At 40.1% G+C, this 15,737-nt stretch overlaps 1 protein-coding gene across 1 annotated transcript in view; it reads right to left on the reverse strand.

Annotated features, from left to right (window-relative positions):
- Nucleotides 1-15,737, reverse strand: part of MSH4 (mutS homolog 4) — a 90,634-nt gene that overhangs the window by 39,928 nt on the left and 34,969 nt on the right. The window contains exons 9-10 of the mRNA XM_027874059.1: nucleotides 8,890-8,964; nucleotides 5,589-5,653 (exon numbers count right to left, since the gene is read on the reverse strand). Coding sequence (XP_027729860.1) covers nucleotides 5,589-5,653; nucleotides 8,890-8,964 — 140 coding nt within the window. The remainder of the gene's footprint in view (nucleotides 1-5,588; nucleotides 5,654-8,889; nucleotides 8,965-15,737) is intronic.

Here is a 15,737-nt window from a genome sequence, read left to right on the forward strand (position 1 = left end):
AGAAAAGGGAAGAATGACAGAGAGTGTTTGAGTGAAGATCAATGAAGGGAGAAACAGAAGTCATTTTGCCCCTGGAGCACACCGTAGAGCAGCTAGATGATGATTTGGGGAAACAGATCACCAAGTGGCCCAGAAGCCCGATACAGCAATACTTGGGGGGACGGTGCATGAATTATCCAGAAATCTGCCAAAAACAGAACAGATATTAGCTCGAGTGGGGAAAAAGTCAGGTCAAAGAATGGACTAGAGCACTGCTGGGAGTGCTAAAGAAGAGAATCTCTCTTAACAGAGAGAAGGAAGAGCTCAAGTCTTATTTTTGCATCTGTTTTCTCTGTGAAGAATGATCTTTGCCCTGTAAATGACAGAAGAAAAATGGAGAACAGGAAGATGACATCCAAGAAAAGGAAGGGGATATTCAGAAAGCATCTGCTTGTTCTTGGTGAATTTAAGTCACCTGACACAGATGAACTTTATCTTTTGGCACTGAAAAAAGCCTCTATCAATGGTGCTTGAAGACCATGAAGAATGACAGAGGGGAGGGCCACAAGCCTGGATAAAGGTGAATGCTGTTCAAAGAAAAGGGATGAGAACAAAATCTGCCAACTATGGGCTGAAGAGCTCGACTTCAATTCCTGGACAAGTGTCTGGGAAAGACCACTGGGGAAATGGCCGCTGAGCATCTAGAGTGACTGCTACAAGCCAGCATGGCTTCACACAGAGCAGTCCGGGACAGACCAACCCCCTTTCCTCTTCTGGCAGAACTACTCAATCAGAGGATGACAGGAATGCTATGGTCAGAATTCACCTTGATTTTAGTAAAGCATTTGAGTAAGTATTTCATACGCTTCTTGTGGGGAAGATAGAAAGATGTGGAGTAGAAGACTATCCAATCAGATGGACTCAGAGCTGGCTGGATGGCCAAAGTCAAAGAGTAGCTATGAATGGTTCAATGTCAAATGGCAATATGGCAGGAAGCATCTAGTGAAGTGCCCCAGGAATCTGTAATTGGCCCTGTTCTGTTTAACATTTTTTATTAATTATCTGAAGAAAGTCAAGGTTGGAGACTTCCTGCCAAGATGACTGCATAAAGGGAGGCAAGTCATCTGGCTCCCACAAAGCTATTCCAACAAATTCTTGAAGGTTGCACCAGAGGCAGCTAGGGAGCACCACAGTGCATAGGGCACTGTGTCTGCAGTCAGGAAGACCTGAGTTCAAATACAGTCTCAGATACATATTAGCTGTGTGACCCTAGGCAAGTCACTTCACCCCTGTTTGCCTCAGTTTTCTCATCTGTAAAATGAGGCTAATAATAGTATCTACTTCTCAAGGTTGTTGTGAGGATCAGATGAAATAATGTATGTAAAAAGCACTTAGCACAATCCCTGGCACATAGTAGGACCTACATAAATACTTATTCCTTCTTCTTGCACCAGACCAAATAACAATCAAGAAATACAAGAGGGGCAGCTAGGTGGCGCAGTGTATAGAGCACCGGCCCTGAAGTCAGGAGGACCTGAGTTCAAATACGGCCTCAGACCAAACACTTGACACTTACTAGCTGTGTGACCCTGGGCAAGTCCCTTAACCCCAAATGCCTCACCAAAAAAAAAAAAAAAAAAAGAAAAAGAAATATAAGGAACAACAGTCAAGATCACATAAGACCTCACAGTTTCTACTAAAAACGTGAGGAAATCTTAGAATACACTATTCCAAAAAGCAAACTATATAGGTTTCTAAAAATAACCTCTAAATATATCTAAAAAACAACCCTGCAAAGCTGAATTTAGTCCTATAGGGTAAAAATGGACCCTTCATAAATTTACCTTTCTAGGTATCTCTGGACTCTTGTGTTTGTATTTTTAAATTCCTCTTCAGCTTTAGTCCTAAAGCTGAAGAGGAATTTAAAAGTACCTAGAAAGGTAAATTTATTTAAGTAATTGGAAGTGCTGTATGATGATGGAGTGCTAACATTTTAAAAAGAGAAGAAACAAGCATCTCTTCAAAGCCTTAATGTATTCAAAGTGTAATGAATGAATTAAATAGGAAAAATGGAGCTTATGGCAAGAGTGAATTGTTCTGTTTCTCAGAGTTTTGAAAAAGAAAAGAGAAAAGAAGGTAAGAGAAGGAATGCATTAGCATAAAAGGAAGAAGAAGGGAACAGAACTTGCTCTTTCTTTTAACTGGGATGCCTGAAAAGTATATTCGAACATGAGAAAAGAGGTGGGCATCAAATAAACCTCATTCTTACCTGAAACACACAAAAGAGGGTCAAAGTCATACATACACAGAGTCTGGTGTAGAAATACATCAAACTCAACAGAAAAACAAGCAGAGATTAGAAAGGGGTAATGGTATTAAGAGAAAGAAAATACCAGGGAGGAAACAGTCACAAATAAAATAAACTTTCTGATCTTAACAGGAGAGTTAAAAAGAGATAAAAAAGAAAAGAACTAGAATTTAGGTAATGGCCTCTTAAGACAATTGGATGAACAAACAGTAGTACATTAATGTAACAGAATATTACTGTAACATAAGAAAAGATCCCAGAGAATCCTTAGTATGAAATGACAACATGAAGTAAGGAGAAGCAGGAAAACACCTTATACAAAGACAACAACATTGTAAAGAAAAACAACTCTGAAAGACTCAACTCTGACCAATACAATTCTCTAGGAGGTATGGCCACTGGAGTGGTCATGGGTAGCCACTGGGCAGATACATGTTGCTTAACTATGCTTATTTGTCACAAGGGATTTTTTCCTTTATTTCCTTTGTTAATTGGAAAAAGACAGTCAGTGGGGAAGTGGGGTTATAGGTGATGGTGAACAAAAGAAGAAGGCCGTGTAGCACTTCTTAAAATGCACAGAACAGAAGGAAGTTCAGATGGAAGCATAGACAAGTAAGAGAGGGTTGAACTTGTTAAGATTCTTTTTAAAAAACATGGAGAGTCATAGCTTCATACAGGACACTTTTTATGCTCCCCAGATTTTCAGATCACCCAAAGCAGAGAGAAAGAGCAAACACAGTAGTTAACAGAGTCAGGAACCAAAGCCATCTTGACAGGTAAGAGCATGGAGCCAAATTTAAGATGAAATTTAATAAAGGTAAATCTGAAGTCTTACACTTGGGCACAGAAAAAAGTCAATTCCACAAGTACAAGATAGGCTGAAATTCTAAAAAAAAAAACCTGGGGCTTTCAAGGGACTGCTAGCTTAATATGAATCAGCAGTGCGACGTAGCAGACAAGAAAATTACTGCACTCTTGAGCTTCAGTCTGAGGAATACATCTTCGAGGAGCAGAGAGGTTCCCCTTCCCCTGGTCACACCACCCCTAGATGTGGTCTCTTCTCCCATCAGAATGTAAGCTCCTCGAGGGCAGAGGTGGCCTCTTGTAAAATCTTCACATTTCCAGCACGTAGCACAGTGCCGGGTATTTATAAGACATTCTCATTCGTTCATCCATGTGTGTGTTCGATTAAACAACTTTCCAGCTCTCCAATTCTGTGATTCTGTGAAGTATAGATCTTCTCCAAAGATGTATTTTACTAGTCTGCACCCCTTCCCCCAGCTTTGGGGCCTTCTTCCTCAATGGGTGCCTTACCTACTGTCACTGCATATGTCAACAAGTCTTAATTGTTTATTATGTACCTGGCAAGATGTGTGTATATGTATAACTATTTACATATGTATATGCATAAATATGTATACACACACAGAGACCCATTTTTAGACATGTTTTTTCCCCATTAGAATGTGAGCTCTTTGAGGACAAAGGCTATTTTTGCTTTTTCTTTATATCCTTAACACTAAGCACAGCCTGGTACACTGTTAAGTAGTTTTGGTTATATTATAAATTGTTATCATAAATAATAATAGTAATAACAGCTAGCATTCATATAACACTTTAAGGTTTGTGAAGTGTTTTACAACTATTATTTCATTTGTTCCTCACAACAACCCTGGAAGGTAGGTGCTATTATGATACACATTTTACAGATGAGGAAACTGAGGCAAACAGACATGAAGTGACTTGCCCAGGGTTACAAAGCTACTAAGTGTCTGAGACTGGATTTGAACTCGGGTCTTCCTGACTCCAGGTCCAACGCTCTGTGTCATCCAGATGACTTTAAGTGTTAGTAAATGCTCGTTGATTGATTAAGTTAATTTGATTACAGGGTAGAGTACCCAGAGAGGAGCAAAGTGCAATAAGCCTGGGAAGGAAGACTGGAGCCAGACTGCAAAGGGCTTTGAATGCCAAGAGGAGAGTTTGCACGGTATCCTAGAGGTCACAGTCCCCAGAGTTTTCTGATAAAATCTATGGATGGGCAAGGGGAAAGAAAACAATGAGTATGGTCTTGTAAGAGATCAGGTGACAGCCTGAACGAAGGTGCTGGCAAGGGAAGAGAAGGTAACAGATGTGACTGACGGTATAGAGGAAGGACGCTCTCTGGGCTTCTACCCTGGCCTCTTGTTTCTTCACTAGAGTGTTTTCGATCTTAAAGGAGTCCCTTCCCTCCTCAGCCTTGTTTTCTCGAATGCGTCATTGAATTTCTCTACCTCTTCATCCTTAGCAACAGGCTTGACGTAGAAGCTCCAAGTATTTTCATCATGGTCTTTTTGCAAATGCTAATTGCCACCAGTACTTCCAAGATGGGATGAGCAATATGTCCTGAAATGGTATTTCTTTTAGTCCTTGGACACATAAAACCAACTCAGCCAACTGCTTTCTTTGCCTCTACAAGGAGAACCTGTAGGCCACCCTTCCATTTAGCTTCTTCTTAACAGGGTCAAATGTAAAGTTGTATAATTGGGTTCAAAAATTACTCACACAAATTCAAGATAGGGCAGAATTGTGGTCTTAGTGTACTATAGGCTCGCCATGAAACAAAAGCGAAATGTAGGCACCACAAAAGTTGAGGAGCTCTTTTGATGCATTAGGAAAAGTACGGCGTCCAGAACGAGGGGCTGAGAATCCACCTGGCCCTTGGCCTACGGCTTTTGCTAGGCATCTGGCTGCCAACAGGAGAAGGCAGGTGGAAAGGTGAACTGAAATGTGTCTTCAGAGGGCACCACATTTTTAGAAGGTCATTGAGAATCCATAGCGTTCCAGGGGGATCCTGAAGGGGCCTCAAAAGCATACCAAATGAGGATGAGGAGGAGGTCCCTGGAGAGCTCTTTGGGGAAACATGATTATTGTCTTCAGATACTTGAACAGCTGCCACATGGAAGAGGAATTATATATATTCTGTTAGTTCCATAAGACAGAACTTTGTCAAATTTTGTGAAGAAATCTGAAACTTCTGAAGGCTAAAAAGAGGTTTTTCAGACAATCCGTAGATTCCATTTTCCACAAAATCCATATTTCCCTTCGGCACAAAGAAGCAATGGATCCATTTTCCCAGTAATTACGTTTGCATATCAAAACATAAAATGTGATTTTAAATTAAATGAACATTTTAAAAGAAATGTTCAACCAAAGATAGAGTAATTACAACATAAAGCCTAATTAACTATACTTACAATCAAAACTAGCGATAGAAATGAGAGAAAAATCAGATGTTCACTGAGTAGAGAGGTTGAAATAATACCTGTTGTCTTCTAAGGAACTGTAGTAAGCCTTTAATAATGGGGTGTTACACTTCTTCAGCAATGCCTATTAAATAAAAATCTCAGGGTTACAATTCATAAATATCAATTCCTCCAATGTAATAAATCAAGAAAGATCTATTATGATCTTAATATATATCCAATTCTTCCTTAATATTTTCGGTCACCAAACTAAAGATTCAAATGATTACTTTCCAATTATTTCCTGGAAAAATGAATTTAAGCAGTTCCTTCATGCAAAAGTGAGGGTTGTTTTTTTTTTTTAAATTTAGGCAAACTTTGTAACATTCAAGAGAAAAAGGTAGAAAGAAAAGAAACCTTCATCTCAAGCTTTTAGCCAATGTTCTTCCTCGCCAGGATCAGCGGCAGTTCTTTTAAAATCTTTAGGGATTTAGTCTGCCAAAGCTGCCACTGTAATGCTAATGCTGTCCACGTCAGAATGCATCCCACTACTTCCTACAGAAAAGTCCAGGACGAGGTCTGACTTAGCAAGCAACTAGCAGCCCTAAGTTCTCTGATTTGATGCCTGGGCATGTGCTCCTACCTCTCTGCCACTGGCCCAGAAAAAGTGGAAGGGGCATTCGGACCTGAGGGCCACGTGGCATTTTACTTTCTTTACTTTGTTTCAAAGACTTAATCACTATGGGGATACAGCATTAGAGGAAACAACGGCTTTGTGGTCGGAGGACCTGGGTTCAAATCATGACTATGCCACATATTACTCAATTTGACAGTGGGAAAATCAGTTCCCTTCTAGGGGCCCCAGGCTTCATTTACAGTGACTGCCCACTCCTCATCTATAAAATGACTAGGTAGGATTGAATACTATCTGGGGTCCTTTCCAATTCTAAATCTCCTATTAATAACCAGGCCACCCCCTCTACCTACTGAACACCCACCTCTCTCTTCTTTCCCTGATTCACTCAGTCAAAAGGCACTTTTCTTTTCTCCTCAGATAGCATTCTGCCCCTCTGACATTCCTATCACATTCTGTTCAGCTGTTTACTTTTCCCTAGTGTTTTTGGTTCAGATATGTGATTTCACTGCTCTTTAGAACTCTAAGAGCAGAAACTCCTACCGAAGGAAAATGGAAATTCCTACGCTAAGATATCTATGACTGGAGGGCTGATCTACTAAATGACGTGCTCACAGTCCTACAACTCGCATGTATCAGAGGGAAGATTGAAGCCAAGTCTTCTAGATGCCAAGGGAAATCTGCTCTCTTCTACAGCACCCTGCTTTCTTGATTACTAATTTTCTTGCCTCTGCTCTCTCCCGACCTCCTCCGGCTTGTCGGAGTGTCCTTCTCAGCATCTCAAGGTAACATCTGCTAACTGTGGCTGCCCCCCAAGGGCCTGTCCTGGGTTCACTTCTCTTCTCCCTCTATATCAGTTCTTAACCTTTTTCATGTCATGGTCCTCTTTGCTAGTCCAGGAAAATCTATGGACTCCTCACAAAATAATGTGTTTAAATGCACAATACAATACACATGAGATAACAAAGGAAGCCAATTACATTGAAATAGCAATTATATTTGAAACCAAATATATTTGAAATTATAAAACCAATTATATTTCAAATTATCAAAATATTCAACAAGTTCACAGACTTCAGGTTAAGATCCCCTGCTCTACACCATTTGTTTCAGTGATTTCACTAGCTCCTATGAATTTTTTTTTTTTTTTTTGCAATTGGGGTTAAGTGACTTGCCCAGGGTCACACAGCTAGTAAGTGTCAAGTGTTTGGTCTGAGGCTGGATTTGAATTCAGGTCCTCCTGACTTCAGGGCCGGTACTCTATCCAATGTGCCACTTACCTGCCCCCCCCCCCAATGAATTTAATGATCAAACTATACCAATGATTCCCAGATCTTTATCTCTGGCCCTCATCTCTCTCCTGAGCTCACATTGCTAGCAGCCTTCTGAACATCTCAAATTGGACGTCCATTGGCAAGTCAAACTCATCATGCTGAAAACATAACTCGTTGTCTTTCCCCCTAAATCCTTCCCTTTTCCCACCTTCCCCATTATTGCTGAGGGGATGGCTGTCCTTCCAGTTACACCAGCCTGAGTCCTGGGTCAGTCCCACTTGCCCATTGACAAAGCCACTGCTGCCTTCACGCCATCTCTCCTATGTGCCTCTTCTCTCCACGCACAGACGTCCATTACGCCAGTTCAGGCTGTCACCGCCTCTATCGCTGCCTGGCGTTTTCTAGCTGGTCTCACTGCCTACTCTCCTCTCCACAGCGCACTCCGGTGACTCCCCAGTAAGAGCTACTGTCTCCACAGAGCTTACTGGGTGCCAGGGGCTGTGCTGAGGGAGCTATAATCACTCCTTCCTTTGACTCTCAGGACAACCCTGGAAGGGAAGGGGCTGCTGCTATCGCTTTCTCCTGTGGATGAGGGCACTAAGGCAAACAGAAGTTAAGTGACTTGCTGGGGTCACCCAGGGGTTCCACACAAAGCCCTCTGTTACACATGTCAGGCTCCTCATAACCTGCCCCCTTCCTGCCGGCTACACTGGCCCGCCTGCTGCTCCTCAAACACCATGCTCCATCTCCCACCTCCACGTCTTTGTCCTGACTGTCTCCCATACCTGGGATACTCTGCCCCATCGCCTCCATGTCCTCGTTCTCCCTGTGACCTTCCAGGCCTTTCTGAGTGGCCCCAGCCGTGAATGCCTGCAAATATCTTACATCCACCTGGTTATTAATAAGCTGTATGCTCCCTGGAGGCTGGAACTGTTCTTGCCTTTCTCCATCCCTACTGTGCTTAGTCAGTACAGCTCCCTGTACATAGTAAACAATTAATAAATGCTTGTTGACTGACTTAACGCATCTCTGTTCTATTCTGTTCCAGTTGTGTGTGGATGAATTTGAACTTCCCTCTGATGCCAGGAGGTCCTTGAGAGCTGGGCACTGAACTCTGTGTTGGCACACCCTTCAAAATCTAGCATGGTGCTGTGTTATACACTGAAGTGGCTTAGGACATGCCGACTGAAGGAAGGAAGGAAGGAAGGAACTAAACGTGGGAGCTCTGGTATTTTTTCTTTCCACTTCCTTTCTGCCAGTCCTTGTCTACTTGTTTTCTGGAAGGGAAGAGAAAATTAAATGCTCAGACTCATCCCTACCCTTCCCTGCTAGCCTGGATTTCAGGCCAATATAGAAGGCAATTGCCACACTATTTAGTTATCCAGCCCTACTTAAATGTCTTAGATCCATGAAATGTGGTGAATCACCTCAGAGAACTGTACTATGAAATGTATTTATGATTTTTAAAATTACCTTTAAAGGATCCACAAGTTCTAGAGTATGCTTGAGGTAAATTAAATTTGTTATCTTTGATTCAGCTGCTTTAACCTAGTGGGGAAAAACACAAATACAGTTAGTTCAACAGTATTTAACAAGGACATATTTTTGCTCATCAATATTATAAATGTTATGATATCATATTCACAAAATATTATAAATATTACAAATTTTTCAAAAACCACTGAGAGTCACTCTAGAGAAGGTCCCCAGAGCAGTATTGTGAGAAGCTACTAGAAAACGGTATCATGAAAATCTAATGCTAAGAAAATTAAATCCAGGTGAACTCTCAATTAGATTCCAATTTCCAAATTTGATCCCCTCAAGTCCAAAATCCCACCAAGAAAACTCAAGCAATGTCAGTTACATTTCTGGGCATTAAGATGTTCACAGTAAGCTGAAGTGTAAGGATGACCCCAAGCAGAAGGAGGGCATCCACACACCTGGAAATCACGCGACATTCACGGCTAGAAGTTCTGTGTCCCCACCCCTGCTCTGCCATTTCATCCTTCTATGACCTTGGACAAGTACCTTCACTCTCTCAGAGAAGGCATGTGACCCTTAAGGTCCTTTCTGGTTCTAAATCAACTACTCTAAATTGGGGAGACAGTTCTTACAACAAACCCCTAGTACCCTGACTGATATTTTTCCTGCTTTATTAGTTATTATGACACATCTGTATGGGATTCAGAGAACCCCCTTTTTAAATAAACACTTAGGGAGTTTGAGGTCAAGCAAAGCGCACCTGTGCAAGAACTGAAGTTACTGGTGAGAGAATGTGGGGGAGACCTTTTTCACAGTGATGTACTAAAATCTAAATTATTTATAACAAAACTTCCAGCAAGATGGCTGAGTGAGTTATTAATGAGTGATGCTCCTTCCCCTTAATGCATCAAAGCAACTAGAAATAATAATAACAGTGCGCATTTATATAGCTCCTACTATGTGTCAGGCACTGTGCTAAGAGCCTTTCTCATTTTAACCTCACAGCAACCCTAGGCAGTAGGTACTATTATTATCCCCATTTTACAGATGAGGAAACTGAGGCACATAGAGGAGAACTGATTTGCCTAGGGTGATGCAGCTAGTAAGTGTCTCAGGTCATATATGAACTCAGGTCTTTTTGACCCCAGGCCTCTCACTGTCTCACTGCATCACCTATTAAATGTATAAACCGAAACAGCAATGAACACTCAAAGAAGGGAAAATATCATCCCAAGAAAGCTCTTACATAAAAGAAAATCACAAAAAGAAAGAATAAGTGAAAAGGAAAAGAAAAATATCTTCATATAACGAGGAAAAACCATAGGGCAAGAGAATTCAAGGACAAAACTTCAAAAGAATATGACAATTCCATATTAACAACAAGAACTAAAGAGAAAAGAATGGAACAACCACATGAACCATGGCAGTTGATGGGAGGTCCTAATAAAAGAAATGAAGAGCTTAGATGAATGCAATTATAACTATAAATAAAAAAATTAATGAATATATGGCTTAGAACAAAAGCAAAAAAAACTTAGCCAAACAGCAGATGTTCTTTAAAAAAAAAGGTAGACAGAATTCAAAAATTAAATGATACAAGAAATAGAGCAATCAAAAGATTCAAATACTGGAAAGACATAAAACTTCTATAAATAAAAATAACTGACTTAGAAAATGACTCAAAGAAATCATCTAAAAAACTGGACAGTACAGAAAAATATGATGAAATAAAAAACCTGAATACAACGTTTCAAGAAATCATACAGAAAATTTCTGAGGAATACAAAAAACAGAAGTCACAGATTACATCTAGGAGGAATCCCAGGTTTAATTCACTGAGAAACATGATCCAGAGGTACCATGTCAAAGAGGAAATATTCTAAGCATCCAGAAAGAGAAACATCATGTTATTCAGGAATTCTACTCAGAATCATATAAGACTACTCAACAAGGATAAATGAACTGTAGTAGTGGAATAAGATAAACTAGAAGGCAAAGTGAAAGGGCCTTTCCCTATTAATAACCCAACTTGCTAGCTGAGCATAATCCTACAGAGGAAAAAAATGGACCTGTCATACAAGGACCAGTAAAAGCTGCATATATTTAGCCTGCAGAAGGCTTACAGGACTTAACATCTGTGTTCAAGGCTTATCCTGTGCAAGAGGGATTAAATTTCTTCTGTATCACTCCAGGGAGTTGGATAAGGAACAATGAGTGGGATTTGCAGAAAGGTCAATTTAAGCTAGACACCAGAAAACAAAACAAAACAAAACAAAACAAAACAAAAAGATTTCTGACAACAAGAGCTGTACAAATACAGAATGGTTTGCCTTAAAAGATGATGACTTCCCTTTGATTGGAGGTGTTCAAACAGAGGCTACATGTACTTATAGGGTATTTTATAATGGGGACTCCTTTCTGGGTGTGGTCTGAACTAGACTACTGATATCATTTCTAACTCTTAAATTCTGAGACTTTTAAGAAAATTCCTCCACAAAGTCCTATTCCAATGTCACACTACATGAAGGTGACCTTAGGAGCTAAAAGTCTATACCAAGTTCTGTCAGGTTGTACAATTCTGGAATTACTTTGACCACTGTCTTGACAACAGTCTGAGGCTATTTTCTGAGGACAAGCTGAGCTATTTACAAAGAGGCTTCTGATTAGGAGGCTGGCCACTTGGTGAGGTCATCACCCACGGCAACCCATGGAATTAAGAACACAAAATAGTCCTCAGTCCTATGGAGCTCTCTCTTCCTTATGCAATTGGTAGAGCAGCTAAGTGGAAGAAAGTGAGGAGGGTTATAAAAATCTGGGTTTTTTTAACCACCAATAAAACTTAACTTAGTTGCTGGTATCATAAATGTGAGATGCATGTCCTACTACTACTAGAGGAATGGAATCTTATTGACCTTGACATTCTCTCCAGAAAAGACTGTTAGTTTGTAATTAATTTTTGATCTATGCTTGAAAGACTGTTTATTAAATTTAATTTTTATTGCCTTATGGTTGGTAAAAGAAACATTTAACATTTCTGCTTCAATGCTTTTCTTTGTGAGGCTTTTATGCCGGAAGGCATGGTCAACTTTCGGGAAGGTACCATGTACAACTGAGCATAGGCACAGTATATCCCTTTTTATTCCCATCCAATATTCTCCAGAGGTCCATCATATCTAACATTTCTAAAAATTCTATTCATTTCATTAACTCCTTTCTTTTTTTATTTTAGAGTTAGATCTATCTAGGTCTAAGAGGGGCAACATGAGGACCCCACTTTGAAATGCTACTGTATTTCCTTTATGAACTTTTCTTTAAGAACTTAAATACCATGCTATTTTGTGCAAATGTGTACCGTATTGATATTAACTCATTGCCTACGGTAATTTTAGCAAAATGCAGATTCCTTATTTATCTCTTTTAATTAGGTCTGTTTTGCTTTTGCTTTTCTAAAATTATCATTGCCATCCTTGCCTTTTTTTTTACTCCAGCAGAAGAATAACAGATTCTGCTCCAGCCTTTATTTCAACTCTGTGTACCTTTCTATTTCAAGTGTGTTTCTTGTAAACAACTCCCAGATAGGGTTTCTGGTTGTTACAGGCTATCCCTTTCCACTCTGCTGTCCTCTTCCATTTTGTGAGTGAGCTCACCCTGTTCACATTCACAATTACAACCACTAACTGTTTTTCCCTCCATCCTATCCGCTCGTAATTTTCCTCCTCCTCTTTCCCTATTCTCACTGTAAGTCTCTTTTGCTGCTGACTACCGAGTCCATTAACTTGCGCTTTCTTTTATTCTTGCTTCTTTTCTTTCTGACTCCCTATTGGACTGGATGGATTTCTGTACCCGACTGAATGCACGTATACGCTTCCCTCTTCTAACCAGCCCAGATGAAAGGGAGTTTCAATGTGACTCGCTCCACCGTAACTGTTCGCTTTGTTGCATAAACTCTTCCACACATAACTCCATTTACAGGAGAAAATTTTATCTTCCTCTTCCTCACCTTCCCAGTCATTCTTCTTTTGAGATTATGTAAAAAGAACAGCATCATGCCCCGGCCCTCTCATTAGACCATCTCCAACACTCCTCATGATGATAAAAATCTGAGGGATTACAAGCAACACTCCCCTCCATGTCAGCATGTGAACAGTTTAACTTTATTTACTTCCTTAGGATTGCTCGCTTATGTTTCTTTTTGTACGCTTCTCTTGAATCCTGGGTTCATATTTTCTTCTCACTCCTGGTCTTTTCATCAGTAATGCTTGGAAGTTTTTTATTTCATTACATGTCCATTTTTCTCTTGTAGGACTACCCTCAGTTTTGCTAGGTTGGTTATTCTTGGTTATACACCTAGATGGTTATAATTCTAGTCTTTGCCTTCTGGAATATCATATTCCAAGCTTTCCATTTCCTTATTGCAGTAGGTCACAGATGTATGATCCTGACTGTGGCTATACAGTACTTCATTTATTTCCTTTTGCTTGCAATATTTTTTCCTTGACCTGGGAGCTCTACATTTTGGCTATAGTATTCCTGGAAATTTTCATTTTGGGGTTCCTTTCAAGAGCAGAGCAGTGTACTCTTTCTTTTTCTACTTTGCCCTCTGATCCTAAGAGACTTGGGCAGTTTATTTTTAAGATTTCTTGAAATATCGTGTTCAGAATCTTTTTTTGTTTGTTTGTATATGGTTTTCAGGTAGTCTAATGATCTTAAATTCTTTCTCCTCAACATATTTTCCACATCAATAGTTTCTTCAGTAAGGTTTTTATCTCTTTTACCATGCTGTTAATTCACTTTTCATAATTTTTTTCCATGGTTCTCATTTGTTTTTTTTTAAATAATTTCATTGCTTCTTTAACTGTTCTAGGTATTCTTGTTGGGCTTATGTCCAGTCTGCATTTTTTTTTAAGGTTTTGCTTGTGGGTGTTTTCAAGTTATTTTTTTCTTCTGTTTGTGTCTTAAGCTTCCCTGTCATTGTACTGCCAGTTTCTTTTGTTTGCTACTTTCTCCACCCACCTCTTGACTTTGGACTTTATATCAGGGCTTTACTCTGGACAGCTAAGAGTGAAGAGCATGGAGTGTGTGGCCTGAGCTTCTAACCTGTTACAGTCTTCTGCTGCTTTCACAGCTCAGTCTGGAGGCCTGGAAGTTTTCACTGCTCCTAAATTAGTAAGGACAGCTGGGGGGGGGAGGGGCAGTGGATAGAGTACTGAGTTTCAAATCAGGAAGACTCATCTTCATGAGTTCAATTCCTGTGTCAGACACTTACTAGTTGTGTGACCCTGGGTGAACCACTTTACCCTGTTTGCCTCATTTTTCACATTCTTTATTTTTTCCATGCTTTCTTTAGCCTGTGTTTTCTTTCACATCCTGACTAATATGGAAATATGTTTTACATGACCTATATCAAATGGCATGGTATATCAGGGATGGGGGAGCAGAGGGAAAGAATCTGGAATTCAAAATTTTAAAAAAAAAACAAATGCTAAAAACTGTTTTTACATGTAATTGGGAAGAAGCAAAATATTATTTCTAAGTTATAATTAAAACTTGCTATTTCTCATACTGGTAGCCCCTAGGATATTAGCAGGATATCTGTTTATTACTGTTAAGCCCCACAAGTTAACTTAGTTATATCCTCTGTCCTTGCCTCTCCTTGTGCTATTATGGGAGTTATGTATGTCTTCCAAGGAGACAGCAAATCCAGCAGTTTTGATCCCCTAGCAAAGATTACAAGAGGCAGAGGTGTCCCATTAAACAATTTACATTCCTTCATTGTCAGAGAAGGAGGTTACTATCTCATGTCGGGTGCTAGCCTGCTATCCTTAATGTACCCAATCATGTTGTACCCCGCCATGGTGCTGTCTGCCGTGTAACCAATCACACTGCCTCCTCCACCTGCCCAACTCTGTTCTTTATTCTCTTGTACGTCCCAAAATTATATGAAGGCTAGTAAGCCGCACCTCGTCTTTGATCATCCACAGAGGCCCTTAACCCAATTTATGCTAGCCTAATCAGTAAGTTGATCATGCTCAGAACCTTTTTTCAAACTCAACAAAGACAATACAAACAATATCTCCTATTTGGCATTTGGTTGTATAATAAAAGACTAAAGCTGTAGTCCAGAAAATTGGTTATGACTGAAAGATACACTTTGGAAATGGCTCATTCTAAAACAAAAGAAGTAAGAATTTAGTTCAGCTGACTAGTTCCACACTAGGAACTCGCAGAGACCATTTAGGTCATCCTGAAATTTTGCCTGATCATGCAATTCAACCTGCAGACGTAAGACATAAAAAGCTTTATGTCATTTAGCAGGCAACGTGATTATTAAGAGATGGATGCTTACAGTTTATGAGAGAAGAATCTTCCTAGTTTGTCTTCAGATGGCTGGGAGAACAGCAATTGAGAATGCACAAAAGGATTACTAAAGGACATGAAGGGTGTATAAAATTCTAGACAGGGTCTAAGCTTCTACATTCGATAAGGACTTGTTACGCCCACATTTATACATGGCACTTTAATGTTTCTAAAGCATTATCTTTATGGCCATCTTCTAAGTAGATAGGCATGAAAAGGGGAGCTTCTGAGAGGTTAACTCGACCATGACCCAAAGCTAGTGAAATGTTTCCCGATGCTGCCCAGCTCGCTCTCTCTTCTCAGCACCCCCATGCACACCGCACACAAGGAAACGCGTTTACGACTCTATTTCCACCTCCAGGGAGGTACAGAAAGGTATCTGTCTATTCATCCTTTCTCACTCTTCTGACTCCTCTACGGATCCTCCCCAAATTTTCCCTGAGGTTTCATCCAACAAGCTCCTGACCTAAGAGGGCGCTGGA

This window comes from Vombatus ursinus, unplaced genomic scaffold (assembly GCF_900497805.2).
Source record: "Vombatus ursinus unplaced genomic scaffold, bare-nosed wombat genome assembly UNPS02014804.1, whole genome shotgun sequence".
Classification (NCBI taxonomy): domain Eukaryota; kingdom Metazoa; phylum Chordata; class Mammalia; order Diprotodontia; family Vombatidae; genus Vombatus; species Vombatus ursinus.